The sequence below is a fragment of the Lonchura striata genome, chromosome 13 (assembly GCF_046129695.1).
Source record: "Lonchura striata isolate bLonStr1 chromosome 13, bLonStr1.mat, whole genome shotgun sequence".
Lineage (NCBI taxonomy): Eukaryota > Metazoa > Chordata > Aves > Passeriformes > Estrildidae > Lonchura > Lonchura striata.
Window position 1 is genome coordinate 3,044,488 of NC_134615.1, and position 27,865 is coordinate 3,072,352.

General features: G+C 47.2%; 2 protein-coding genes across 2 annotated transcripts in view; both read right to left on the minus strand.

Moving 5' to 3' along the window:
- The window catches only part of LOC144247087 (hydrocephalus-inducing protein homolog), a 261,188-nt gene that overhangs the window by 140,787 nt on the left and 92,536 nt on the right, over positions 1-27,865 (minus strand). The window lies entirely within an intron of this gene.
- Positions 18,461-27,865, minus strand: part of LOC144247088 (hydrocephalus-inducing protein homolog) — a 32,533-nt gene continuing 23,128 nt past the window's right edge. The window contains exons 27-30 of the mRNA XM_077786426.1: positions 27,361-27,599; positions 26,976-27,048; positions 25,745-25,944; positions 18,461-18,722 (exon numbers count right to left, since the gene is read on the minus strand). Of these exons, the coding sequence (XP_077642552.1) occupies positions 18,461-18,722; positions 25,745-25,944; positions 26,976-27,048; positions 27,361-27,599 (774 nt within the window). The remainder of the gene's footprint in view (positions 18,723-25,744; positions 25,945-26,975; positions 27,049-27,360; positions 27,600-27,865) is intronic.

The window sequence follows — 27,865 nt, forward strand, 5'->3', positions numbered from 1 at the left end:
ATTTTAGCATTATTCCATTGCGGGGGGACATGGCTTTTTCCCCTCTGCCTCGCTCGCCGACTCGGTTGCTTCAAGCCGCGAGGTGAACCATCTTCTCGGCAGCAGCGGTACTCGCCTGGGCGTCCCTTCCCCTGCTCCTGCCTAACCTTGTACTGTTCCCAATTTTCATCCTTGACCGGGGGTGGGTCACACGCCTCCGACAACACCCATTTATAATTTAGGCAACAAATGGAGTGGGTTTGTTAGTATGGAAACAAAAGTTTCCTGGATGCACTCCTTTTGTGTATATTTTCCACCAATCCTCAGACTCGAAACGAACCCACTGATTTTCCAATTCCCCTAATTTTAACACAATTTTGGTTAACTTTCGTTCAGCCTTATAGCATTCTGTACAGACCCCAGTTGGCGGCCTCCCCTTTTGGCAATGGACCCACCACCGTTCTTGGCAAACTTTACACGCAAAGCACACAAAAGGATAACAATCACAATCTACCTTATTACAAATTTTCAAATAATCACTAACAAGCAGGTAATCATATCCCTTTTGTTCCCCTTTGTGATCAACTTGAATGATACACACAGAGTTCATTGTTTTTTCTTAATGGTAACCTTCAAATCCCCAGGCAGGCTGGTCAATTTCCACTGGTCATCTGTGGTGATCGGACCTTTAACTCGACTGGCATGCGTCCACCCCTTCTCGGCTGTCCGTATCGCAGTTCCTGTGGTAAGCAGAACAACAAAGGGACCTTCCCAACGTGGGGTTAAAGAATTTTCTTTCCAGGATTTAATAAGCACGTTGTCCCCTGGTTTGATTTTATGTATTGTAATGTCTAAAGGTGGCCTCTGTGTCAACATCCCTTTTTCCCTCAATTCCTGCCTTCGGCTCATAATTTGTATGATATAATGCTTAATCTGGGAATCCTTCAAGCATGGATGGTCTGTAGGGACTTCCATATCATAAGGCATTCCAAATATCATTTCAAATGGGGAGATTCCTACATCAGTTCGGGGTTGAGTTCGAATATTTAATAAAGCCAGAGGCAAACATTTGACCCATGACATCTTGGTTTCTAGCATCAGTTTTGTCAGTTGTTTTTTTATTTCCCCGTTCATCCTTTCCACTCTCCCCGAGCTCTGTGGATGCCAAGGAGTGTGATATTTCCACTGAGTTCCTAAGGCTGTTAAAATATCTTTTGTGACTTTAGAAGTGAAATGAGGTCCCCTATCTGAGTCTAAATATTCAATTAATCCATATCGGGGAATAATTTGTTCTAGTAATACTTTTACTACGGTATTTGAGGTGGCTCGGGCAGTAGGATAGGCTTCCACGTAATGGGTCAAATGGTCTACCAGTACCAATAAATATTTATATCTCCCCACTTTCGGCAATTCTGTAAAATCTACTTGTATGTGTGAGAAGGGTCTTTGTGCTAGCTCGCTGCCGCCCATTGGTCTTTCTCTCAGTTGTTGTTTCTTCACTTTTTGACAAGTTAAACACTGTTGAGTTACCTGTTTTGCAAGGCTATAGACTCCTATACACATATATTTTATAGCAAATTGATCAACCAAGGCTTGTGTACCCCAGTGGGTTTTCTCATGGATTGCTTGTAGGACCCTCATTGCCATCCCTTTTGGGAGTACTTCCTGCCTGTCAGGCAATACCCACTTGCCTTCCTCTTTTTCTCTTATCTCCATCTGGCCTAATTTCTCCTTTTCTTGCACAGTGAAGGCTAGTATGTAATCAATAGGTCCATGAAACCAGCAATGTTTCTTTCGAGGGGTATCACAGGCACATTCTATTGAGTCTATCCCATAGTATTTCCAGCAAACCCAACACGGTGGATCTTCTAAGTCAGCTCCACAAGTGGAGCAATCCTCTCTCCTTGTGACAAGCCCTGTCCATGGCTTTAGATGCATCAGGGCTGCTCGTTTCGCTTCCTGGTCCGCCAAATTTTTTCCTCGTATTGAATTTCCAATCCCTGCTTGATGTCCTTTTACATGGACAATGGCTATTTTCTCTGGCCCTCTCAAAGCTTGTAATACCTACCGAATCAATTCTTTATGTACCAGCCCCTTTCCCTGTGAGTTAATAAGTCCCCTTTCTTCCCAGATTTTGCCAAAAGTATGAACTACTCCATAGGCATATTTAGAATCAGTGAAAATAGTCCCACTTTTTCCTTCCAATAATTTCAGAGCCCTAAGCACTGCATATAATTTGCATGCTTGGGCTGACCAGCTGGGGCTAAGGGGACCAGATTCTGCTGTCTTAAATGTTTTCCCATCTATTATAGCATACCCGGATTTCCTTTTCCCTTCCGGAACTCGAGAGGACCCATCTACATACAATCGAGTCCCTTCCTCTAGATCTTCCTCCTCAAGATCCGGCCTTATTTTTGTTTGTTCCTCTATCTGTTGAAGGCAATCATGTGTTAGTTCTGTAATTGGTTCTCCATATAAAAAAACTGGGCCAGGTTTTGCAGGCTCGTTGTTTCTATACTTAACTTAGGAGAGGAGACTAGGATGCCTTCATACTTTAGGAGTCTGGCATACATTATCCATTCATCAGCCTTCTGTTGCAAAACTCCACGAATGTTATGGGGAGATAAGACTTTTAGCTCACTTCCAAAGGTTATCTTCCCAGCTTCCTCTACCAGGAGAGCAGCAGCCACTATAGCCTGTAAGCATGTGGGCCACCCCTGGCTAACGGGATCCAGGAGTTTGGAGAGGTATGCTACTGGTTTCTTTTTTCCAGCCCAATCCTGAGCTAATACACCATATGCTACTCCCTCATTTGCACAAATAAATAAGTAAAATGATCTCTTCAAATCTGGAATGCTAAGGACTGGAGCATTGACTAGTTCAGTTTTTAATGCTTCTAATTGATCTTCATCATTGGTGCTCCATTTCAATAACCCATCATTAGTTAATTTTTCATATAAAAATTTGACTTTTCCACTAAAATTTTCAATCCATTGTCAGCAATACCCAAAGAGTCCCAGTAACTGTAGGACTTGTCTTTTGTTCTGTGGGGCCTGTAGGGAAAGTATTCCTTGGATTCTATCAGTGTCCAATTTCTTGGTTCCCCTTGTTAACCAATGCCCGAGATATTTGACCTCTTCTTCTACAGACTGCAATTTTGACTTAGAGACTTTAAGTCCCTTAAGGCTTAAATAATTTAGGAGTTTTATACCTTCTTCCCTTACTTTTTCTTCCTCTTTCCCTGCAATTAATAAATCATCCACATATTGTAGTAACACCATCCCTTCCCCTAAAGAATAACCTTCTAGTACTTGTTCCAAAGCTTGTCCAAACAGATTAAAAGGGGACATACATGGTTCTAAAAGTCCCTTTTCTAAAAGCCTTTCTATTTCTGGTTTCCGTCCTTGCCTCCCCTCCTTAGATATAGGATATTGCCTAATTCTGACAGGTATCTCCGGGTTCCTAATAGTTACTTCAAAGGGTTCAATATTTAGTTTTCCTACACTATCAGGGGTGTACCAAACCTCTGGATTAATCTTTTTCTCATCCTCAGCCCGGAGAGGACACAATTTTAATGTCAGTTCTCCCTTACTAATCTCTATCCCTATCCCCAATTCAATCATCAAATCCCTTCCCAGTAAATTATAATCTGCTTCTGGTACTAATAAAAATGACCCAATTCCTAATTTGGAGTTACTTTCTAAGAGTACATCCTTGATTCCAGGTACTCCAAAGGGTTTCCCTTTGGCCCCGATTGCCTGTATTATTCAGATGAAATCTTGTACCCTTGGGGAAGGGTCTGGACAGTCAATCTTTCCACCCCTGAGTCCACAAGGAACTCATATTCTTGCTGCTGGGGACCTATTTTTAATTTTACCAGGGGCTCTGTTCTTTCTCTTGTCCCCAGCAGATAGAGCCCCTGACACCCCTAATCTTCCTTAAACTGCTCTTCATCAGCCATCCTTTGTCAGCATTCCCGCTTCATATGTCCCTTTTCCCCACAGTAAAAGCAAACAATCCTATCTCCTCCACCTTGTCTTCCTTCATGCACCTGTCGACCAGCTCCCCTCAAACCTCCTGGGTGACCACCACCCCTTCTCTGGGGAAACTGCCTCTGTCCTTCCCTTACAGCTGCTAACATAATCTTAGACTGCTTCTTGTAGTTCTCATCCTCCCTCCTAACATAAACCTTCTGAGCTTCCCGCAGTAACTCATCCAGCCCCCTCGCTTGCCTCCCTTCTAACTTTTCCAACTTTTTTCGAATATCCATCTACGAGTTTACCACAAAATGAACTTTCAACAGTGTCTCCCCTTCAGGAGTGTTAGGGTCCACCCCTGAATATAACTGAAAGGCTTTTCTCAGCCTCTCCAACCACTCAGTTGAACTTCATCCTTTTTCTGTTGTTCCTTGAATGCCTTTTGTACATTCTGTCCACGAGGGACAGCCTTCCTTATTCCCTGTATTATTATATTTCGCAAATCGCCCATATGGGTACGGTGTAACGGGTCTTGATTATTCCGCTGGGGATTCTGTAGGGGCCATTTAGTATCTGCTAATGGTCCCTGTTGATGTTCATTATCCCAGATTCTCATGCCCGTTTCCCTAATCATTCTCCTTTCTGCTGCAGAAAACAAAATCCCTAAATGGATTGCATCTCCTCCCAAGTATAAATATTAGGTCCCAAAAATTGATCCAACCGCTCCACCACCCCTAAAGGATCTTCTAACAAATGTCCCATTTCCTTTTTAAATTACCTAACATCCCCTGAGTTTAATGGGACGGATATGTACCCTATTCCTAGAATCTGGGCAGGCTGTCCTGGTTGCGCTGCATTGGGGTTAGGCACCATTCCCATTCCATGCTCCCTAAGGGGAAATATACCCAATTCTTGCTTTCCCTTTTGTCGGGTCTGGCTTCGGGTTACTCGCCGAGAACCCTCAGGGATATTTTCCTCCAACCTTTCACCTTCCAGTCCCTCATCCTCCGATAATTCTTGGGTGGGTGCCGAGGGACCCGGGTGGTCAATTAGCAAAGGTTCCGGGAGGCGGGGGGGGTATAAAAGTTGTGGCGGTGGAGGTGGCAATGGAAGAGGTGGGGGTGGTGGCGGTATATAGGGAGGGGGAATACGGAGGTAATTAAATTTCTTTTGACCTCTTTTTCTTCCTCTCGATATTGAGAGCAAATAATTTTGCCCTTGTCTCTCCTCTTATCCAGAGGGCTGCATATTCATTTTCTTCTAGATTAAAGGGTTCTTTTGAATTAATGTAAATATTTAAGGCCTGACAGATCCAATCCTCAGAAGACCCAAATACTGGCCAATATAACTGATCCCCTCTTATTTGTTTCCCCCCCCTCAAACTTCCATGCAGTAATGAGCCATTTTTACTTTATCTTTTCCCTTCCTAGAAGGAAAGGTATTCCAATATTTAATCATTAAGCCTAATGGACTATCCTCTGAAATATGGGGAAGTTTTACAGGGATTCCCCCACCCATGGGTTCAGCAGGCTTGCTTTTCCTCTGACCCATCTTCTGGAGTGCCTTCTCTCACACACACGCTTGCTTCCCTCAATTAATGGCCCAGTCCGTTGCCGGATATGGGAACCGCACTACTATGAGGTCCGCACTTGCTTGGGGAGTCCGAGCTGCTGGCTCCCCTCTCATACACCACACTCGTCACACTCCAGGATCCCCAACCCCCGACCAGGCGGTCCCGTTCTCCCAGAACAGGCCTCCTCCAGACACCAGGTCCTTTGGAAAATACTTACACCATCCGGTGTCTTCGCCCGGGGCTTCGTGCACAAAGATTAAGGGGGTCGCCGGCAGTTCCTTGCTTGCTATCGGATTTTAGGTTCGTCGGTCGGAGTCCGGGGAGGAGTGTCCCCGTAAGGCCACTGTTAAAGCAAAGGCAGTGGGGCGCCTCCTCAGGAGAACTCCTCTCCTCCGGGTGTTCCGATCCGAGTCACAGCACCAAATTTGTTATAAATTGAGGCGAATAATTTGATTCAGCCTTTTAAGATCAATTAATAATTTTATTAATTACAGCAAGCGATAGCAAGCAAACAGTGCTGGGTGCAGCTGGTGTAGTAGATAGGGACAGGCGAACGGAAGATTTCGGGATGTGACGGAAAGAAAGACCCCCATCCCCCTCTCACCCTGCAACATGTTATCCATTACCCCAAAGAATATAACCACACCTAACCCAGTAGTTTTCCACTCCTGACTAACCCTAGAGACCCTACCAACCCCCCCCTGACGTAGCAGAGTCCCCCAAGACTATTTAAACCCATGAGATAAGATAATAAACGCTTTCGACCGTCCACCACATTGGTGTCCTGCGTGCGTCGTTAGCCCGAGTGGCCCAGGGGAGACTGGGCTGCCGTGCTGTTCCTTGAAACCAGGTCGCCTTGCCTTCCCCTGAAGGCAACAACTGGTGCCGAAACCCGGGAATAATTCGCTCGGGTTGCGGGTGTCGCCTGGACAAGAGCAGCGGCCAGACCGGTAAGACCGTGTTCTCGGCAAGGGAGACGTCCCAGGAACCCGCGATCATCATGGATGCCATCGCCAGGGTCGTAAGTGAGGTTCATAAGCAATGGGGAATTGAGTGTAAGCTCAAAGACTTTTATCTTGCTATAGCAAGGCTGCTTGAGCTTGGGGCAATTGAACGCCCTGTGGATGTTTTGCATCCGGAGATATGGGAAAAATGCACAGCCGCGCTGGCCGAGGACACGAAATCCTCAGGCAGCGGCAAAAGCCTTAAGGCGTGGGGAAAAGTAGAGAAAGCCCTGCGCAGAGCAATAGAAGAGCAGGAAACATGGAGCGCAGCGCGTACGTGTTTATTGGTTACACCCAAGCTAGGGGTAGGAGCGGCAACGCAAACCGCCCCTGAGGACGATCTGCCCGGGAGCGGGGATCCGGGGGGGCCCGGCGCGTCCCCCCCCTCCCCGGGCCGGGGCCCGGGGCCCCCCGCGGAGCCTTCCCAAAGATCCGCGGCTTCCCCATCCGCCCCGCCACTGCCGGTCGGTGACCCGGTACCGGAGGTGCAGCAGCGCGCAGAGCTCTGTCGGCGGGGACTGGCGGGGGAAGCCAGAGCCGCGGGAGCCGCGGCTCGGGAGGAGATGCTGCCCACGCCGCCTCCATACGCCTTTGAAAATGGCGCCGGCAGCCAAGGGGAGGGGCGGGGCGCGGGCAGTCTCGGCGCGAAGAGCCCGGAGGCGCGGAGTTTCGCTAATGCGCGTGTGCGGGAGAAAGAGGAGGAGAGCGGCAGAGGGCTCGGAGCCAATCGGCAGCCGCGCCTGACGCCACTACCATGTAAGGGAGGAACCCCCCCCTGCAGGAGGCAGGGCGAGCCCGGGGGGCTGCAGTGGCACCACCCCCGGGGGGAGGAGCGGGGTCGGAGCCGCGCAAAACGGCACCGAGCCCCGGAAGTGCGCTGGCATTCGACTTCCGACTCGGAGTCCAGCAGCAGCTCCGGCAGCCCGGAAGAGCTGCCGGGAGCCAGCTGGGACTCTGAGACGAAGAGAATAGAGCCAATGCAATTTAAAACAAAACCAAGTAAAGCTTTAAGCCGCACCGAAAAGCAGCCACAATACAAACCAGCCCAGTTTACCGACTGGGGAGAAATAAAAATAGCCTGTGCCGAGTGGTCCCCAGCGGCTGCCGTACAAGCCTTCCCAGTGAGGATCACCGGCCCGGAAGGGAACCAGCAGAGGGTATATGCCCCGGTAAACCCAAAAGATGTACAATCAATTGTCAAAGCCATTGCAGAAAAAGGAATCAATTCGGCCATGGTCTCCACATTAATTGATGGTCTTTTTAGTAATGACGACCTGCTTCCCTTTGATATCGAGCGAATAGGTCGTATGATACTTGATGGTGCGGGAATGATTGTGTTTAGACAAGAATGGGAGGATAATTGTACAAAGCTATTAGCCCAAGCATCTGGCGCGAGGCAGCCACTACACAGATCGACTTTATCCAGGCTTATGGGAAAGCACGATGATATGATCACGCCTCAGCAACAAGCCACACAGATGCGGGCTGAGGAGGTCAGGGCGACCACTCAGGCTGCTAGGGAGGCTATTCGTGCAGCCTCTCGGGTCGTGGCCAAGCCGTCGCCGTGGTCCACCGTGAGGCAGGCAGAGAGCGAAAGCTTCACGCAGTTCGTAGATCGCCTGCAGGCAGCAATAGACTCCTCTACCCTGCCGGCAGAGGCAAAGGGCCCCGTGGTAGCTGACTGCTTGCGCCAGCAGTGCAACTCTGTCACCAAAGATATCTTACGCTCCCTGCCAGCCGGAGCCAGCCTGGCTGACATGATCAGACATGTAGTGAGGGAAGAACACCTGACACCCATTCAGGCAGCCGTCCACACCCTGACCAGTGCCATGGCGTGTTTCAAGTGTGGTGAGGCAGGTCACATCGTGGTGAGCTGTCCACAGCCGGCACGACAGCCCGCCGCGGCACCTCCACCCCAAGCGCGCCCGAGAGGAGCCTGTTGGAGCTGCGGGAGAAAAGGACATCTGGCCAAGGACTGCAGGTCCCAGCCCCAGGGAAACGGGAGAGGGAGGGGGCGTGCGGGCTGCACCCAGCCTCCTCCCGCTGCAAATGCAAGGCAGCCCATCTATGCCAACCCCCAGTGGGGCGGGGCGCCCTTATACCCCATACCCCCACAGGAGACAGCCAGCTTGGTACCCTCGCCAGCAAATTTCGCAACACAGCCTGCGGTACCTTCGTACCCACTACTGCCGCAAGCAGCGCCCGTGCCTCAGGGTCAGCAGGGGACGCCCCAGAACGGGACCCCTGGGTGGCCCTGGCCATGAAAATAGGGAAGGAGCCACCGAAGGTGTGGGGGACGTGCCGCCTTTATGGCAGTCAGGACCCCCATGTCATAGGGCTTCAGTTTTGGGCAGACACAGGAGCAGACTGCTCGATTTTTCCCCAAGCGCTGTGGCCCCGACACTGGCAATGCAAAGAAGTCCCCCCAGTGAACAGAGTGAGAGGGCCGTCCCAGACTTAAAAATCACCAGACCCCGTATGGGTCGAGCAGTGGCCCCTGCCAAAGCCTCGAATGGCAGCCTTGCTGGAACTGGTCAACCTCGAGCTGCAAAAGGGTCACATAGAACCCTCCACCAGCCCGTGGAACACCCCTGTGTTTATATACTAGAAGCTACCTTTCTAACCCTAAACGAAACCAAACCGAACCTGACTAACTCCTGTTGGCTTTGTTATGATGTTAAACCCCCTTTCTACGAAGGCATCGCTTTAGACACCCCCTTCAGTTACTCCACAGCCAGTGCCCCCCAGCAGTGCAGATGGGACACTCCCCGCAGAGGAATCACCCTGAGTCAAATCACAGGACAAGGCAAATGTTTTGGTAATGCAACTTTAGCAAAGCAGAAAGGCAACTTCTGCACTAAAGTTGTCAAGCCCAACAGAAAGATTGGTAAGTGGGTGGTCCCATCCGCATCTGGGATGTGGGTTTGCCAGCGATCCGGAGTGAGTCCCTGTGTGTTCCTTGCCAAATTTAATGACTCTATTGACTTCTGTGTCCAAGTTCTGATTGTTCCTAGGGTCCTGTACCACTCAGATGAAGAAGTGTACCACCTTTTCGAAGAACCTGACAGACTCCACAAAAGAGAAATAATCACAGGTATAACTATCGCAATGCTGCTTGGCCTGGGAGCAGCTGGTACAGCCACAGGTGTCTCAGCCATTGCAACCCAACAGCACGGACTCTCTCAGCTGCAAATGACCATCGATGAAGACCTGCAGAGGATCGAGAAATCCATCTCCTACCTAGAAAAATCAGTCTCTTCGCTTTCAGAAGTAGTTTTACAGAATAGGCGAGGACTGGACCTCTTGTTCATGCAACAAGGAGGACTGTGTGCAGCTTTGAAAGAGGAATGCTGCTTCTATGCAGATCATACAGGAGTCGTTAAAGACTCCATGGCAGAACTCCGAGATAGACTGGCTCAGAGAAAAAGGGACAAGGAAACCCAGCAGAGCTGGTTCGAATCCTGGTTCAATCAATCACCTTGGCTCACCACTTTAATTTCTGCCCTAGTAGGTCCACTGGCAATACTGCTTTTAGCTGTTACCATAGGACCATGCCTGCTGAACAAGCTAGTCTCATTTGTTCAGGCCCGTCTAGAACGGGCAAACATTCTGTTTATAAGCCAGCAACAAATGCTGTAAACCAAAAACTGCGAACACAGTCAGCTGCAAAAGCCTTCAAAACTCACCTTGCGAGATTTACTCAGATTTACCAAAAACCCTCTTTTCCTTACCAAGTTACAAGTTTATACCTCACTCCAGTGCCTATATCTACGACTACCTCATGTTACTTATGAAAAGGAGGGGGGAGATGTAGTAGATAGGGACAGGCGAACGGAAGATTTCGGGATGTGACGGAAAGAAAGACCCCCATCCCCCTCTCACCCTGCAACATGTTATCCATTACCCCAAAGAATATAACCACACCTAACCCAGTAGTTTTCCACTCCTGACTAACCCTAGAGACCCTACCAACCCCCCCCTGACGTAGCAGAGTCCCCCAAGACTATTTAAACCCATGAGATAAGATAATAAACGCTTTCGACCGTCCACCACATTGGTGTCCTGCGTGCGTCGTTAGCCCGAGTGGCCCAGGGGAGACTGGGCTGCCGTGCTGTTCCTTGAAACCAGGTCGCCTTGCCTTCCCCTGAAGGCAACAGCTGGGGAGTCTGGATCTGCCAAGAGCTGACAACCTTTCTTCTCTTCAGTCCCTTTTTATACTTTTTTTTTTCTTCATATCTTCTCTGCGTTGTACCAGGCTTGCAACAATTGGTTTCACAAGTGGGGGTGATGGGCCTCCTTCCGCTGCAGTTATCAGTTCCAGCAGCAATTGGTTTCACAAGTGGAGTGATGGCTCTCCTTACGCTGCGGTTATCAGTTCCAGCAAGTTCTGCAAGATCTTTCACAATCTTTGTTTGCGGTTACCAGCCTTGCCCAAGCCTGCAAATTCCATGCACCCGACCCCTACCCTTTTATCCTAATTTCATACTTTTGATGAACAAACATGTCAATGCAGTTTTGCACACTAATAGATAGAAAAACAGGAGGCATAGTAACAAAGAGTTACCTGGTGAACAAAAATAGTCTTCAGAAACAGCTATTCCTCAGTTCTGTGGGAAAACTGTTCCCATGTAATACTGAACACTGTTACAGAAATTGAGAACCTGTTAATTGACAAGTGGTGACCTACACTCCAAAAACACCTCTGGGAGTCTCCCTGCTAGAGGAAGATGATGCACACAATCCCAGTGCTCATCCCCTCTGGTGCTCCCTCTGTGCACTGCCGTGGAGTCATCAAAAAAAAAACAAGACACCTGTGAGGCTCCAGCAGCCTGCTGCGACCCTGCCTTGGTGAGTGAGCTCTGCACAGCTCCAGGGATGGAGATTATACAGCCTGTCAGGAACATCTGCTCTGGTTTTTGGCTGACCTCATAGTGAAGAAGATTTTTTTTCTTATGTCTCATCAAAATGGCCATGCTGCTTCTGTGTCCATTGCCTCAAGTAGAGTTCTGGTATCATCCTCTCTTTGACCTCCTAGGAAAAGGAAGCAGCCAAAATCCCTGGTAGCTTTCAAGCTGAGCAAGCCCACGTCTCTCAGCCTGTCTGCTCATCACCCACTTGCTGTAGCCCTGTGACTGTGCTCATGGCACTCTGTCTGTGTGATCCTCCAGTCACTGACTGGTGCCCCAGAGCTGGTCTCACAAATACCAAACACTGACAAGAGCCCTTTCCCTGGGCTCTGTTGGACCCACGGACTGTGCACGTGAAGAAGCAGCGCCTCTTGCAAGTTACAGGTTTGGAAAGGTCACTGCTAACCACACAAAAGAAAACCACCCAAACTTATTTTGTAATGATATGCTGACTCACTTCATCAATTCCAGGCGTCAGCCTACAGATGACATCCACCTTCTTTGGCTGAAGACCCACTTCTTCTTTAGCTTCTCAGAGAGCAGTGTCAATGTCATCTTTATCAGTGGTTTCCCTTTTACCTCCTGGAAAACACACTTCCCCTGGTGATTTTCTCAGAAAGTCAAGGAGCACTGCTGTTAAATATAACAAGGTTTATGTTTCTTATTGGATCCACACAGATGCCTGTTGGTATTGCAGCATACTTTATCTTTCCACTCAAAGAAGCTAGAAATGGTGGTTAAGGTTCCTGCAGAGCAGAAGAAACATGCCTTAGCAAGACTAGCTACCGAAGAAAATGCTCAGGCTATCCCTTGCTAATCCATAAACCCGTGCTATAAGAAATACACTGTACCTGTAAAGCGTTGTGTAGTTCATAGTGGAACTTCTGCTTTAGTATGTCAAAGTTTATGTTTTGCATCATCTTGTTTGCGTAAATGACTTGACAGCTGAATCCAGACAGACAACTTGTAGAGCAAGATTAAAATATTCTAAGAGCAAATACTTCTGAAAGACACAGTTAAATAATGTACCTGTGAGAGAGGAAATAACATTTTGCTTCAGCCCAAAAAGGGTATGCAGCAAAAGAATGAAAATTGTTGGTTTTGTTTCCTATTTGTTATCTATAGTTAGAATGTGTTATGTTTAATTGGTTGGGTGTTGTTGAGAACAGGGAGAGGGGCAGGGTTGAAGACATGACCCAAACAGGAAGAAGGATGAGAAGGGAAGGGACAGAAGAACTGGCAGTTGGGAAAAAGCCTGAGTAGCCATTCAATGGGAAAGGGGACAGGGCTCACCCCCAGCCTCAAAAAGGTATAAAAGATTTCCATTTTGTCAAAGTACGCATGTGTGTGTTTTCACCTCTCGGGAATATTATAGATAAATAATGAGATGATTTGCTCTCACAATTAAGGGATGGATATTGTATGTATATTAAGAGAAGCTTTATGGATGTATAGTTATGTTATTGTGGTTTATTGTTTAGATGTCCTCTGTTCTCCCCATAGTCCTCTTTCCCCCCACCCCTGTATTGTTCCCAGCAGATAGCCTCGGTTGTCTAGGACAGGTAGAAAGAAGGCGAGCACATGTGCCCCTTCCATGGGCAATGAAAAACTTGTTGCTAGGGGGCAACACCTCACCTCCTCCAATCAAGTTGCAAGAAAGTAGTCTCCATCAATAAACAGCAAAGAAGAGTTGACTGACAGACTTTGAGGGGGACCACGCTTGGCTGATGCAACCCCCGGGGTAGAAAAGGCAGAACAGCCATTTTGTGGGTGAGCCACGTGGCAGGCAGCCACGGAGGGAGGGCTCCCAACACTGTTATTTTCTCTTATTTAATCCTTTTGTGGTTTTATTGTAAAGGTTTAATGAATCTTTAAAATTCTAAAAAGTGAGCTCACTTTTTTAAGAAAGTGAGTTGTTTCTCACAGGAGGGAGACATGCACCCAACTCAGCTGACTCATTTTAAATTAATAGTTATTTAGTTATTGCTTTGAAGACTGTATTCCCTCTAAACTGTATCAAAAAGTGAATTATATCTAAGATATCTTTAACACATCCCAGTAGTAGGCTCGTGCATCAAGGATCAGTAAAAAGCACATTTACAATCAGTGTATCATCTGTATAACTGTGATTATTTTTTTTAAAGCAAGACCCAGCAACAGAAAAAAAATAATTCCTGAAAACAGGCAGTGGATGTAAGGCAGGGATGGAAAACAAGAGTTGTAAAAGGAAACAAAATGCTAGTGAAATAGTTCTGAGATCCTTAGGTTTTTGCCTTTTATATATTAAAGGGAGAAAAGAATATTAACTGCAGACTGAAAAAATCACATTTAATAAAGCTGCGCTGCATTGTCAATTTCTTTATGTAGGTAAATGTGAAAAACGCCATTCACTTGTGTTAAAATTTTAGAAGTTTAATAGTAATGAAAATAGTAATAAAAATTACGACAATAAGAAACAATAGAAAACAAAGAATCACAGACGTCCGGGCACATGGCATTCCGCCAAAAGGCACACCTTGCTAACAAAGGATTACTCCTTAAAAGCAATAGCCTGTTGCATATTCATATATGCCATACATGATTCAAACATTCCTTTCAAAGTAGGTAGCTTCCCCCCTCATCTTGCAAATCCACCTTCTTGGTTCCTTGAAGTCTGAGTGTTTGCCATACGGAGGCAATAATTCTTCTCTTGAAATCTTGGTGTCTTGTTGCTGTTATGTCTATCCAGATAGGACAATGCAAACAATTTCTTGATTATTGTTTCCATTCCTTGTGCTAGTGTCTTGGTTTGACAAGACAGGAGTCTGTGAAGGAGGGCAAAAGCCTCCTGTGCAATGAAGAAGGTAAACCCCCTCCCTCCGAATTACCAGGATTTTTAAATTAAAAGGCTCTCAGGCAAAGATATGGGAATGGAAGTAACAATTCTTTACTAGGAGAAAAGTAGATAACAATTTAAAAAGGCAAATGCAATTGGTACAAACAAAACTAGTGATAAAGTCCAGAACCTGAGGAGTCGGGGTGTTGGTAGCAGTCCGATTGAAATGACAGCTGCTCCTCTTGCAGTGGCTGATGAATTGCAGCTGAAGTGGTGATCTTTAGAAGGGTAGAGTTTTCTCTGAAGATCTGGTGGCAGTTGGGCCGGTCTTCCTCTGCGCTGGGGCCGCCTCCGAGCTCTGCCGCCGCCACCTCACTGCGCTCCGGCCGCTTCTCTGGGAATCCCGCCGAAGGAGCTGCTTCTCTGGGAATCCCACAAAGAGAGAGCTGCTCTGTCCCCCAAAAAGGTACCACTTTATACAATAAAAGAGTGCTCAGCTTCCCGCTCTGGGTGGAGCATCTCACAATGGGATGGTGTTACGTTACCAGCCCTGCATTGAATCAGTCAATGGCTCATTAACAAACCATTACCTCTTTGGAGCAAACCATTGTTCTTGGAAGAGATAACAAACCTGCCCAACCTCCAACAGATGGCAAATAGAATACAAGCTTATCTTACAAACCAGGACAGCTAGTTACAAAAAATATCTTACATCACATAGTTTCTCTTTTAATATTATGCTATAGCCTAAAAACTATATTTACCACACTACTTAAAAGAGATTAATACAGCACTACTTAAAAGAGATTAATTCCGCATAACTTTCCAACATAACACATATAGCATTCATTTTAATATTTGTGAAGAGCTAATAATGTAATATGCATTTTGCACGGTAAACAATCATTACTGTGGAAGTTATCATTCCTTCACGGGTTTCTGTGAACCTAGCATGTTCCTGGCACACAAACACTGGAATCATAGTGAAATGAATGGGCAAGGAGACCTGCTCCTTTTTAATGCTTTTATTATGAAATCAACTCTGGGGGAGGGCCCGAGGGGTGGCGCGCACTGCCGCTGCTCCCTTTGGCGACGCAGAGGAGGAGGATGTCAGCTTTGCTGTATAGCAGAGCTGGGGCTTCCGTCCTCATGGGCGTGCCTAGGAAGATGTCTTTCGGTTCAAGTTTCATGGTCTTTATACTCTTCTTGGCCCACTCTGCTTAGGGTGATGAGGGCAGAAAATTCTGACCAGGGTCCCAATGTCCCATGCCCTCTCTGGTCAGAGGTGTTGGTTTATTTCTTTATTTGTAGGGTGGCTAGTTGTCTTAGGGGTTCTTTGTAGGTAATTCTTGTTACTAGCTCTTATGGGAGTTTCATATTTGCTTATTAGGTGATGTAATCTTCTTCTTGTATAGTCTGTCATTTTAGTAGGAACAGCGAGGGTAATACCTGATGATAAGGGGATTTAGTTAACAATAGAATTATTGAACAACCACTTTGTAACTGACATTGGAACTTCACAGAGCGATAGAGTATCTAAGAGGTAATTAACACGGAAACTTTCTGTCAACTCTCTTAACAATGTATTAGGTCTTCTCTGTAACAGGAGTGTAAAAATAGCTGGCTGTGCCTTTGGGAACAAGGGGCAGGACTGGGGATGCGCAGGTGCCGGGAGGGCGCATAGCGATGGTTCCCCAGGAAGGATCGCGCCCCTCGGAGCCCCCCGGTACCTGCACGGAGCGGATGGTGAGCAGCGGTGCAGCCGCCCCCCTCGCACCGTGAGCGGCAGCAGCACGGCGGCCCGGGGCAATGGCAAGTGGGAGAACTTGTCCCCGACATCGAACTCCCGCAGGCGGCGCCGGGCCTTCTCCATGAGCCCCTGCCTAGGAGCGGGCAGGGCGGAGCACCGGCACCCTCCGGCCGTGCCCCGCTCACCCCCCCGTCAGCCCTGGGCAGGGACAAGGACCGGGGCCCGGCTCCTCTTCCCACTCTGCCGCCACCTCTGGCCCTGCCACCGCCTGCACCCTGCCCGGCCCCCGACCCAGCACCGTGCCATTGTTCCCTTTCCCTTTTCTTTTCCCCTTCCCACACCCAGGCGCGTCCCTGGGCCGGGAGCCGTGGGGCCGCTCGCTCCCTGGCCAACGTGGAGCCCCGCTACCCCAGACATGCGGCGGCTCCATCAGTTCTGTCCAGTCCCACCCGAACTCCAGGACCAGAGGAGCTTGCAGTGGGAGAAGGACCGTGAAAGTGCTGCATTCGTGCCCAGTCACAGAATCATAGAACATGGAAGGGATCTTAAAGCTCACCTTATTCCTCCTCCACGGTGTTAAAAATGTACTCACTTTTAGATACAATTAAATGGGGACAAATCGTTGAAGCAAAACAAAACTCTTTATTAGTAATGATTCTGCTGAGCCTGGTGTGTGCCTCCCTTCCCCAAGAGATGAACACACACCACCTCTGAGAAAATGGTTTCTATTTATATCCTTTCATGGCTGGGGTGGTCCCTGTCCCCTTTCCCATTGGATGGGTACTCGGTAACTTGCATTCTCTACTGACCGCCAACTATGGACAGAATCACAGAATTAATTAGGTTGGAAAAGACCTTTAAGATCACCTCGTGCAACCTGTGACCTAACACCTCCTCATCAATTAAACCATGGCACTGAGTGCCATGTGCAGTCTTTTTTTAAAAATGTCCAGGGTTGGTGACTCCATCACCTCCCTGGGCAGACGATTCCAGCATGCAGTCACTCTTTCAGTGAAGAATTTTTTTTCTAATATCTAACCTAAACTTCCCCTGGCTCAGCTTAAGACTGTGTCGTCTTGTTCTGTCAGTTGTTGCCTGGAAGCAGAGACCGACCCCAAACTGGCTACAACCACCTTTCAGGGAGCTGCAGAGTGATAAGGTCACCTCTGAGTCTCCTTTCCTCCAGGCTAAACACCCCCAGCTCCCTCAGCCGTTCCTCACAGGGCTTGTGTTCCCAGCCCCTCACCAGCCTTGTTGCCTCCTGGACACGCTCGAGTGTCTCAAGATCCTTCCCAAACTGCGGGGCCAGAATCGGACACAGCACTCAAGGTGTGGCCTCACCTGTGCCAAGCATAGGGGAAGAATGATCTCCCTGCTCCTGCTGGCTGGTATGAACAAAAATAAAATTTAAATTTTTGGGGGATGTAGTTTGCAGTGTTTATACAAGGTTAAATGTTGTTGGCACAAGTAACAAATTGTGATTACAAGTATAGTTAACAATGTATGTACAAAGTTGGATGTTGTTGATAAAAGTAACAGGTTGTGATTAGAACTGTAGTTAACAATGTATGTACATGGTTAGGTGTTGTGGATGCAAGTAACAAATGGTGATTAGTTATATTAAAACTCAGTACTGTTGTGCACGCATAAAAGGGAGTGGAACCGGGGAGGAGATGCCAATCTTTGTGGAGGGGGCAGAGAAGCTTCCAGAAGTATTGCATTGTAGAGCACAGCCACAGCTTCAATCAATGGAAGGGAGACCAACTAATAGGAGGCGAGAATCCCAAAATGATTGGTGAAGACTGCACCAACTTAGTAATTAGGGGCACTTAGTAACGGAGAAATAGACCTATCACAGCACGGATCCTGAGCACCCCAATCAGGAGACAAGAGACTCTAAAAGGCCTGGGGTGTCTGACACCCGGGTCTTTCCTGGGAGCTGGTTTCCTTGGAAACACCCCTAGGTTACATTTACTAAATTGTTGAAACAGTCTCTGGACTAGCCCGAGGCGTTTCCTTCCAGTTGTTCACTTTGTAATTAAATACAAGTAAGCCTGTTTATTAACTGGCCTCCTTTTTTTGTTAAAGTTTTCTTTGTAAGCCTGTCTACAACACGGGCCACACTATTCCTGATCCAGGCCAGGGGCCATTTGGCCTTCTTGGCCACCAGGGCACACTGCTGGCTCATGTTCAGCTGGCTGTCAACCAGTGCACCCTGATCCCTTTCTTCCTGAGCACTGTCCAGACACTGTGTCCCCAGTCAACATGCAGGCCAATGTGAAGGACTCAGCCCTTGGACTTGATAAACTCCATCTTATTGGACTCAGCCCATATATCCATCAAACAAGCTGACAATTAACAATTTATTAACAATTGTTTATTAACAATGAATTGAAAATTATTTAGTAGGTAATTAAAGTTATAAGTAGGTAGTTACAAGATAAGCTGGAGGTGTTCACTGGAGCTTGGAAGGGTAGCTGCAGAGGTTTCCAGGTGGGAGACCATCAGCAGCAGGAGGCACGATGGTGCCGGCTCCAGGCGGATGCACCAGCTGACACAAATGGTGTTCCTTGGGTATTGGTTTCCAGAGCACCTCCTTCTTGAGTCCCTGGTCTTCCTCTGTCTCCTCTAAAGGTTCACCAAGACTATTCTGCTCCTGGGCTCTGCCTTTCACAATCACCTGCCCCATCTTCTGAGCCGGATTCAGGTTAGGAATCCTAGGAAGAGAGGGACTGGTATTAACCAGACAAACATTCCAGGCCAGCTGCTTTTCTGTCTCCTTGCAGAGCACATAGTGTTGCATCCTCTCTCTGTGCAAGCAGTGAGCAGCAGATTTAACAGCTGTACTCGCTGCATGGAGGACAGGAACAGGAAATTCCACCTGAACCTGAGGAAGAACTTCTTTCCTGTGCAGGTGCCATGCTGTCAGAGAGGGTGGGGTGTGTCCCTCACTGGAATTATTCCAGAGCCCTCTGGACACAACCCTGTGCCATGTGCTTTGGGATGAACCTGCTTGAGCAGGGAAGTAGGACCAGATGACCTACTGTGGTCCCTTCCACCCTGTCCCATCCTGTGATCGCCCAGTGGTACCCATCAGAAGCATGAGAGGGCAAGTGTGTCGATGTTTCCCACCTGCACAGCACGGTGGTCTGAAACATCCCCGTGAACTTTGGAGAGAACTGCACATGAAAGGTCTGCTTCTGGCCAGGAGCAAGGATGCCATGGCAGGGGTTGATGGAGAACAATGGCAGGCCATGAGTGAAATCTGTGAAGATTTCCAGGGCAGAACCAACACGCTTTGAGTAGAGTAGCCTCTTGGAACAGTCCTGCTGCTCGGGCTGCTGCAGCTCCTGCTTGAAATCCTGCTCCTGCTTGGCAGGCTGCTGCAGCCGCCGGGCCTCAGAAGGGTGAATTTGGAAAGGATGCTCCTGCTGCCACCTAAAACGATCCAGCAGCTTTCTGTAACGCTTTAAAGTAGCAGAGACGAACTGACCTGCATAGAGGAAGAGAACACCTTTCAATGACAAAATCCTGTGTTCCCAGCAACTCTGCCTCCTGTGCAGGTAGCTGGAAGAGAGCTGGGATGCACTTGGAGCATCCCTGACTGTTGGAGGGTGCCACGGGAGACAAGACTCATGATATCATGATCATCAAGTCTCAGTTTATTGATGGATTACACAGTTTATATATACTCGTTAATTAGCTCATACATATTGCAAAAGCCAAGCTCATGATTGGTTGCTATGTGACTTATACTATAATCTTAAAACTATCTTTGTGAATAATACTCGCCTGTCCAGCTGGCCTTGCAGTTAGAACAGCTTAGTACTTCTTTGTTCATCTCTATCTATTTCTACATACCAAGCAGTTTCAATATCCTGCTTTCTGCACACCATCTACTCTTCAGGGTCATGCGAACTTTGCAGCAGTCACGTAGCCCTCCCTATTTGGATTAATTTTACAGTATCATGTCCCCTGTTGTACAACCATTCCTCTGTCAGGCTCTCTTCATCTCCCCCATTTTCCTTTTGTACAAGAAGGTGTGCATTCAGCATTTTCTGCAAAAGCTGCTGCATCAAGCCTTGCAAGCAAGTAAACACACAGGGCAAAACAAGCAAAAGTACCACAATTATGCTTAAAACTATTATGCCGTATTTGATGATGTCCCTCAACCGTGGTCTGATCCCCAATCCCTTCAGCCAGCCTTCTAGACCTAATCTATCCTCTACCTTTAACTGTTGAGTTAGCCCGGTCAATTTTCATATTTGCTTATAGATAGATGTAGAGTGATCAGATAAGTTCATACAGCACATTTCTTTAAATTCTTTACAACCATGACCTTGGGCTAGAAGAAGTAAATTAGTGGCAGCTGCTCTGTTTTGCAGAACTGCATGACAGATACTACCTATATTTGTGGCAAGCTCACTTAAAATTTTAGATGGAATACTAATTTACTTTTCTGTTTAGTAGGCTAGGATTTTCAATTGTGTGAGAGCTTGCACTGAAGCAACTTGTGGGGTGAAAAATGAGGTTAGTATTACAGAAGTGCACCCCACTTCATATTTCTCATGTTCTTGATTGCTCTGTTTAACATGAAAGGAACAAACTTAATTCTAAATACAAACTATATTTATGATAAACTTAATGTTATGCTTTTGATTATCTAATTGATTGTCCCTCTTTTTCTTTTGCCATTGAAAAGCAATGGCAAAATGAACAGAAAAATCACAGGCATTACTAAAACTTATTAAAACTTAGTAAAAAAGTCTATAACATAATTAAAAACACACTTATGAAAAAACCCAAAGTCCACAATCTTCTGTGGGTGAAACACAAATCTTTGCACAATCCACTTTTGCTGTGCATCCTCTGATTCACTTGTGGAGAGATTAGTGTTCTCTTGAAATTGACAAGTTTAACATTCTTCCCTGAAATCTATCTAGATTCTGCACTTGCTAAAACACAAACAAACCCAACACCCCCCACAGGGACTGGAGGGTCCTCTCTCAATTCCGTTCCCTAAAATTTGCATGAAGAAATGGAAATATCAACATCTTTGTTATAAACATGAAAAAACATTAAGAACAAAACAATGCATATAGTAAAGAAACTAACAACAAATAAAAATCAATTAGATAATACACAATTAATATTATATATAAAATCACAGTTACAAGTGCTACACTATCAAATTGTCATCCCAGAGTCTGAAGCAGCTGATAAACCTTAAAACAACAGAGATTTGGATAAAACATGTCCGGATCATGTCTCTCCAAAACTCCCTTTGAGGCTCAGCTGCCCTATATGGTCAAATTGTCAAGCCAAAAGGATTTGAATACTTTTTGATGCAGAAAACACCTGGGTCAATCACACCATCCACCTAGAGCCAGAGCTTGGCCAGAGCTCAAACTCTAATTGGAGGATATGTTTTAACACATTATAAAACAAAAGTCCTAGAAATAACAGTTATAAGTAAAAAACCTTATTATTAAAAATTTATCAAATTATCAAATAATTGAACCTGTCCAAAATCTCTTTCAAGATAAAAATTCTCTAAATACAACAAACCCTTTCTTTATAAATCTGAAAATTTGAAGTCTGAAATTTTGAATTAAAATTTGGACAATGAATTTTTAAAGGGAGATGAATTGCAGCTGCATAAAAGATTGGATAAAGAAAACACATGAGTAGTTAAAAAATCAAAAACACAGGATCCTGAAAAAACATCTTGTAATTAATCACCTAAAGAGACAATAAAACATATGAAAACTGACTGTAAATACTATAACAACACCTTAATACCTTAATACCTTAATAATAATTCTTATCACAAAAATCAGACAACTTACATTTTATGATCAACCTATTAACAAGAAATGTTTAAAATAGTTTAAGACAATCCTTTTAAAGCACTCATATAACATTAGTAACAATCACTACTTACCATTACTTACAAAAACTTAACAATTACTATTTATCGTATTATCTATAAAACTTAAAAATCATTATTACTTATATTATTATCTATAAAAACCCAAAGACAGAGATTACAAACTCAATACTAAAATTCCATCAGATGAAATTTTCTCAACTCTTTGTTTTCAGAGACATTTTTGGTAATTAAATCATTACTAACATTTTTATCTTTATACCGTGATTTTCCTCTATATCATATTTGAAATAACATTGATTCACATAATGTTCATCCTTCTTGGTATCTTGGAAAACACTCAATACTGCTATACTTTTTCATTACGTCTCTGACTCTTGTAAGAAATTGGAAAAACGCTGTTGAAATTTTTGCTGTAGTGCTGCGATCCCGCCATCGGCGGCGCTGCTGCTCTCGGCGTTGTCGCTGCCATGGCAACCAGGACTGTGCCGCCATCTCCGCCGCCATTGCTGGGCGCTGCGGGGAGATGAGGGGCGGCGCCGCCTCGCTCCCGTCCTTGTTGTGTCACCTTGTGGATGGGAGAAGAGACACCCCCGCCACGGCCGCGCCCCGCCTGCTCCGACTCCAGCGCGGCTGAGCCCCAGGAACGCCCCTCTCCCCGCTTGCGCCGCTGCTCGGCAGCAAGGAGCCTTCCGTCTCTCGGCTGATGTCCGCTCCGCCCCGGGCTCGCCTCCGGCTCGGTGCCGGCCGGCCCCGCTCTGTCTGGCCCCGCGCCCGCCGCTCCGCGCTGCCGCTCCTGCGCTCCGCCCGGGCGGCTGGCCGGTGCGCACCGCCGCAGCCCGCTGCCTTAGTTCTGCCAGCCTCCAACCTCCGCGGGTTGCTGCGCTCGCTTTTCTTCGGCAAGGCAGCGCTCCCGCTCCAGCTCCCGGCCCCGGCCACGTCCACACCCGCCGTTCGGTGTGGAGGGAGAAAAGCAACCACAGTCAGCAGAAAACAGACAGAAAAGACTGAATCAGAAACAGCCACTGACCCACCTCTAAGAAGATCCAGCCCTCACAAGATCCTGTGGGATAAAATTACTTCACGTCCCCCATACTCAGCCCTCTGCAATGAGACTCAAGGGTCCGACTGCCAGCAATCCCATCATGGTTTGTGAAAAGCACAGAGAGGGTTCAGAACTATCTGCATGCACAACTTGACACTGACTGCCTCAGGAATTTCTCTTTACCTGCTGCCTATATACCTCATCTCAAGAGATGCAAATGTTAGGGCACTACCTGTCCTGTGAGATTACAGCCTAGGAATCAGACAGGGAGAGGGAACTTTTCCTTGAAGACCAAGGAATAATTACTGCTGAATTTGCAGTGTGGTTCTTTGGTTTATTTTACCTTGAAAATGTGCTGATTTAGCCTAAAAAGGGCACATTTTATCAGCATTTCGATGAAAGCTGTGCTAAGAAAAGGAGCAATCAAAGCTCTGAAAGAGTGCAAATGCAGATTAGAGCAACACAGTGACATGGAAACCCAAAAGGAGGATGCCATTTGCAGACTGAAGGATCCAATCCCAGCTAAATGAATCACCATTAGCAGCAGCACATCAAGGAAGTGGAACAGGAAGTTTTGGTGTATTTACCAGCAATGCAGTCTGGCACTCTGGGTTGTCATGCATGCTGGTAACTGTTTGCTTGGCCCAGCAAAGAAACTCTGTGCTATGTGTTGGTGCACTTTGGATTTAACAGGAGCAACTAGGATTGGTCACCAGGTAAACAGCTCTTGCCTGACAAACACAGGACTCCATGCTTTGATGCTCAGGGACAGCTCAGGGGAAATGTGCTTCTGCCCAGCAGCTGCTGGGCTTTGTGCTTTTCTACAGCCCCACTGATAAAACAAAAGTTCCTGGCCTTGGGGCTTTGCTGGTGGCCAATCTGTCACTTAAAATCTGGGGAGTTGGGTGATGAATGCATCACACACAAAAACAAAGAGAACATCTGGCAAACTGAACTTCATGTCAGTAGTGACAGCTGATGAACTTTGCTTCAGGTTCTGCTCATTAAGGATCTATTGCTGCAATGATGGGCCTGACCTATTCCCATTACCACTAGTGAGAACATCACTACTGGCTGATGAGGAAGCCTTGGGCCAGCAATGTTTATGTGCTGCATGTGAGACTTTGGAGGGAAGGGAGGAAAGACAAGGCCCCACCGTCCCCAAAGCCAGATCAGTGTACGTGCTCCTGCATCTGCCCCAGGGGTGATGCCAGGACTGCTGCAGGTCTCTGCTGGGGCTTGGGGCGATCAGTGCCTGGTGTGGGCAAGGCACGGGATTTTTTCCTATTCTTTTGCCAGGAATTTCACCAGAACAGAGAAGCTGCCAGTTAAGGAAATCCCTGGCCACACTTAAGCACTACATTCCATTCCATTCCATTCCATTCCATTCCATTCCATTCCATTCCATTGCATTCTATGCCATTCCATGCCATTCCATTCCATGCCATTCCCTTCCCACTGCTGCCACATGTTACATGCTCATGCCCTCAGATGGCAGGATGGGAATAACACTCCGAGGGGTGACTTCAGGGGTTGCCTGAAGTCTTAAGAATCAGGGTGACAGACCTGGCTCCCCAAGACCCAAGGACACAAGCTCTACAGCTAAACTTAACTTCTCTGAATTTCAGCCAACATCATTAAGCTGTTCCCCGAGCCCACAGATAGAAGAGCTGTGAAGAAGACATCCCTGACACTGTAATAACCAAATGAAAACCACTGCCAAGAGATGGGGCTGGTAGGCTCAATTTTGGCCTTTTATCTGTAAATTGTGAGCTTTCCCTTAAGACAGTTCTCATCCTGTTAGATCTGCCCTTTCAATGAATCACTGCTGTACCCAAAAGGCAGAAAAAGATAAGCTTTGGAGGGGGTTTTAACAGGTTGCTTTCTTCTGCCTTTTAACTAGGTCCATTTGTATCTTTGTTTCCTTGTACGGCATCTAAAGACAGGTCCAGATCTCCCAATGGCACCTTGCAATCCCCAGACACTGCTCTTGCTTTGAGCAGTGTGTCTGCTCAGATGATTTCCAGAGGTCCCCTCCAGCAAGTTATTCTATACTTTTAACTTCTAAATCAGCTCAACTGCTTTTCACATATTCCCCAAATATCTCCTATTTCCTATACACCTGTGCATGTAGCTATGAACATGTGGTATATTGATAGGCATTAGAGGAGCTCGACCTTCATGGAAGTTCCCAATGAAGAATGCATGATCTTCTGGCAAACATTTAACACAAAACAAAAAAGAAAAAACAGCAGAAACAGAGGAACTTCAGAATAATTGAAAATAAATCTCAGTGAAAGAGGGCCCAACCATATTCAGAGATTTAAATCATCTGTTTGAAATTTTAAACTGGCTTTCAAAGGTTTATCATGGAACAGAAGAGGTGACTGATGTCCTCAGCTGACAAGGGCAATCAGATCAGCTTTAAGTAACAGGAATGCACCAGATGCCTGCAGCACAGCTCAAGCTGGGCATCTGATGCAGGGACCACTGGAAAGCGACGTGCCTGTGGCCTCCCAGAGAACGGGTCTATTTGGCTGACAGTGGTGAGTAAGCATTTCAGAAGCTGCTTGTGCTCAGGAGGGTGCAAGCCAGCTACTAACATGTTCCAGCACCCTGGAGGAAATCTGGGACAGAGAAAGCTCAAAGGCTGCATCCTGCTTAGAACACTGAAAGCAAGAGCAGATGCCATTCATCCTGCCCATTTCCAGCCAGGCTGCAGGGCAGCAGCTGCGATGCTCTGGTTCCTTTTGTTGCTCTTTCCCAGCCCTGTTATCACCCAAGGGTGTTTTGGACTGCCTCACCTCTGGGTGCTCAGCTGGTAACGAGCTGCCTGATTGCTGACATTGCAAACCAGCAGAGTCTTCTGGCTGCTGTACTTGAACGGACACACCGGGAAGTCCAGCTGGTCGGGGAAGTCCAAGATAGCTCGGGCACCAACTGCCTGAATTGGCACAACTATCTTTTCCCTTGCACTGCTGCAGACAAGCTCGTGGAAATAATCCTGCAGGAAAAGAAACTAGCTCAGCACAGGATATTTAGTGCCATCCCCATGGCAGAAGAAAAACCATTTCCTGTAACTCATCAATGGCATCCATTTACCTATCCCACCCTAAAATGAACACTAAGTCCTACTAATATGTCACATTTTAAAGGCACCAGTGCACTTTGCAAAACCTATCTCTGTGGCATTAAGCTCTTGTGTCACTTGGATCATACAGAGAACTACCCTAGGCCACCATAATTTTTACTCTAAATTTTAATAATGTTCAATAATTCCTAAGTCCCTTCTAAGGAACATGGAGCTAGGGAACACAGGACATTCCTCTTTATGTTTCTATATTCCCGCTGTCTGAGAACAGGACAAAGTGTTAAACTGACTCTAAGCAGCAAAAGGAAGATGAGAAAACAGCTGCACCCAAAGAGCTCCTGCACCTCTGACCTGGTGTAGAAACATTAGTTGGCTCGAACTCCCTTCTAACTTTGCCTCTCCAACCAAGTCAGGAGAAGAACAGTGCTAAGAGGTTGAAGGATGCTGTTGGAAAGAGCCTCTCTTTGTTTCCCTGCAAGGCTTCCTCCCTTCCATGCCATGTCCTAAACCCTTCTGTATGAACAAGCCTCCGGATCACAGCACTGAGATCAGACTTGCCAGGGCCCCAGCACTGGTGTTCAAACGTCCTCATAAAAGCAGGTTTGGCAGGGAATGGGTGCCAGTTGACAGAGCCACCACAGTGACAGGCATGAAGACAGAGCCACAGCAGCGTCACTGCCACAGGCTCTGGGCTCACGGGTCTGCCTGCAGGTTGTACCTGCCCTACACGAGCTCTTTCAGGCAGGTGTCCAAGTCCCCTGCAGCTCACCAACCTCCTGCTGGCTAAGGGCACCTAGAGCCCAGTGTGGCTGTGCCAGGCCGGGCTCACAGGCCCAGCATATCCTCTGCCCTGGCCCTGCAGCTGTATCATGGTCAGCTGTGCTCTGGGACAGCACAGCTGCAAGGCTGGAGAACAGAGGGTGTGAAAAAGCATCATCACTCACCTGTGTTGAGGAGCTTGATTTCCTTCCTGTTGAGAGCTCTGTAGCTGATGGAGCAGATTCCCCTTGCTTTGAACTGAGGGGAGAAAGCAAAGATATCTGTCATGCTGAGCTCCCCTGCCTTTCTCTGAGGCCAAAGCTGGCCTTCCTCCTCACAGAGGAAAGCCTTCTTGCTCCTGATGGCTCCCAGAGAGCAGCCTGTAGCACCCATTGCTGGACAGAGCAGCTTTATCACCAGCTTTGTACTACACATGGGGATACTGAGACATTTTTTTGTTCCCTCTTCCCTAGCCAGGGATGCAAATGGATGATAGCTGTGGCTGCCTGCCACATACCAGCTGTGGGGTGGTGCCTCCTCACAGGAAGGGTGGTGCAGGGCTTCTCATACCTTTTGCTTTCCAATGCAGATGCACCCTCGTCTGCTTGGCGGATGTGGAATTTGAAGTTGACCATGCCTTTGTTCTTCAGCACAAGAGTCCGGCTCTTCCTGGTGCCCTTGATCATGGTACCGAAGTCGGTGGGTGAGGCAGGCTCAATGCTGTACTTGCTGTACTCGGCTCTTGCTGACACCTTCAATGGGATGTTGGCGACAGCCTGGCCTCCTTCCCTTGAGCTGCCATCTATCACCTGTGTCCACAGGAAGGGAGGTAACCAAAGCAAAGAGGCCAGCCTCTACCCCAGTCCCAGCCTCCACCTCCATCCATTTACCCTCCCTGTTTAAGCACCTCCTCCAGAGTCAGATGCTCAGCTCCACTTAGGAAGCCTCCCAAATGGTTTTGAAAGGCTTTGTTTGTGTATGTAGGAGAGAGGATTCTCCAGTAAAGCCCTCCTTCCATTAGACACCTATCCTGTTTATGCTCCCAGAACAGCGTGTGATAACACAGCCTGGCCCA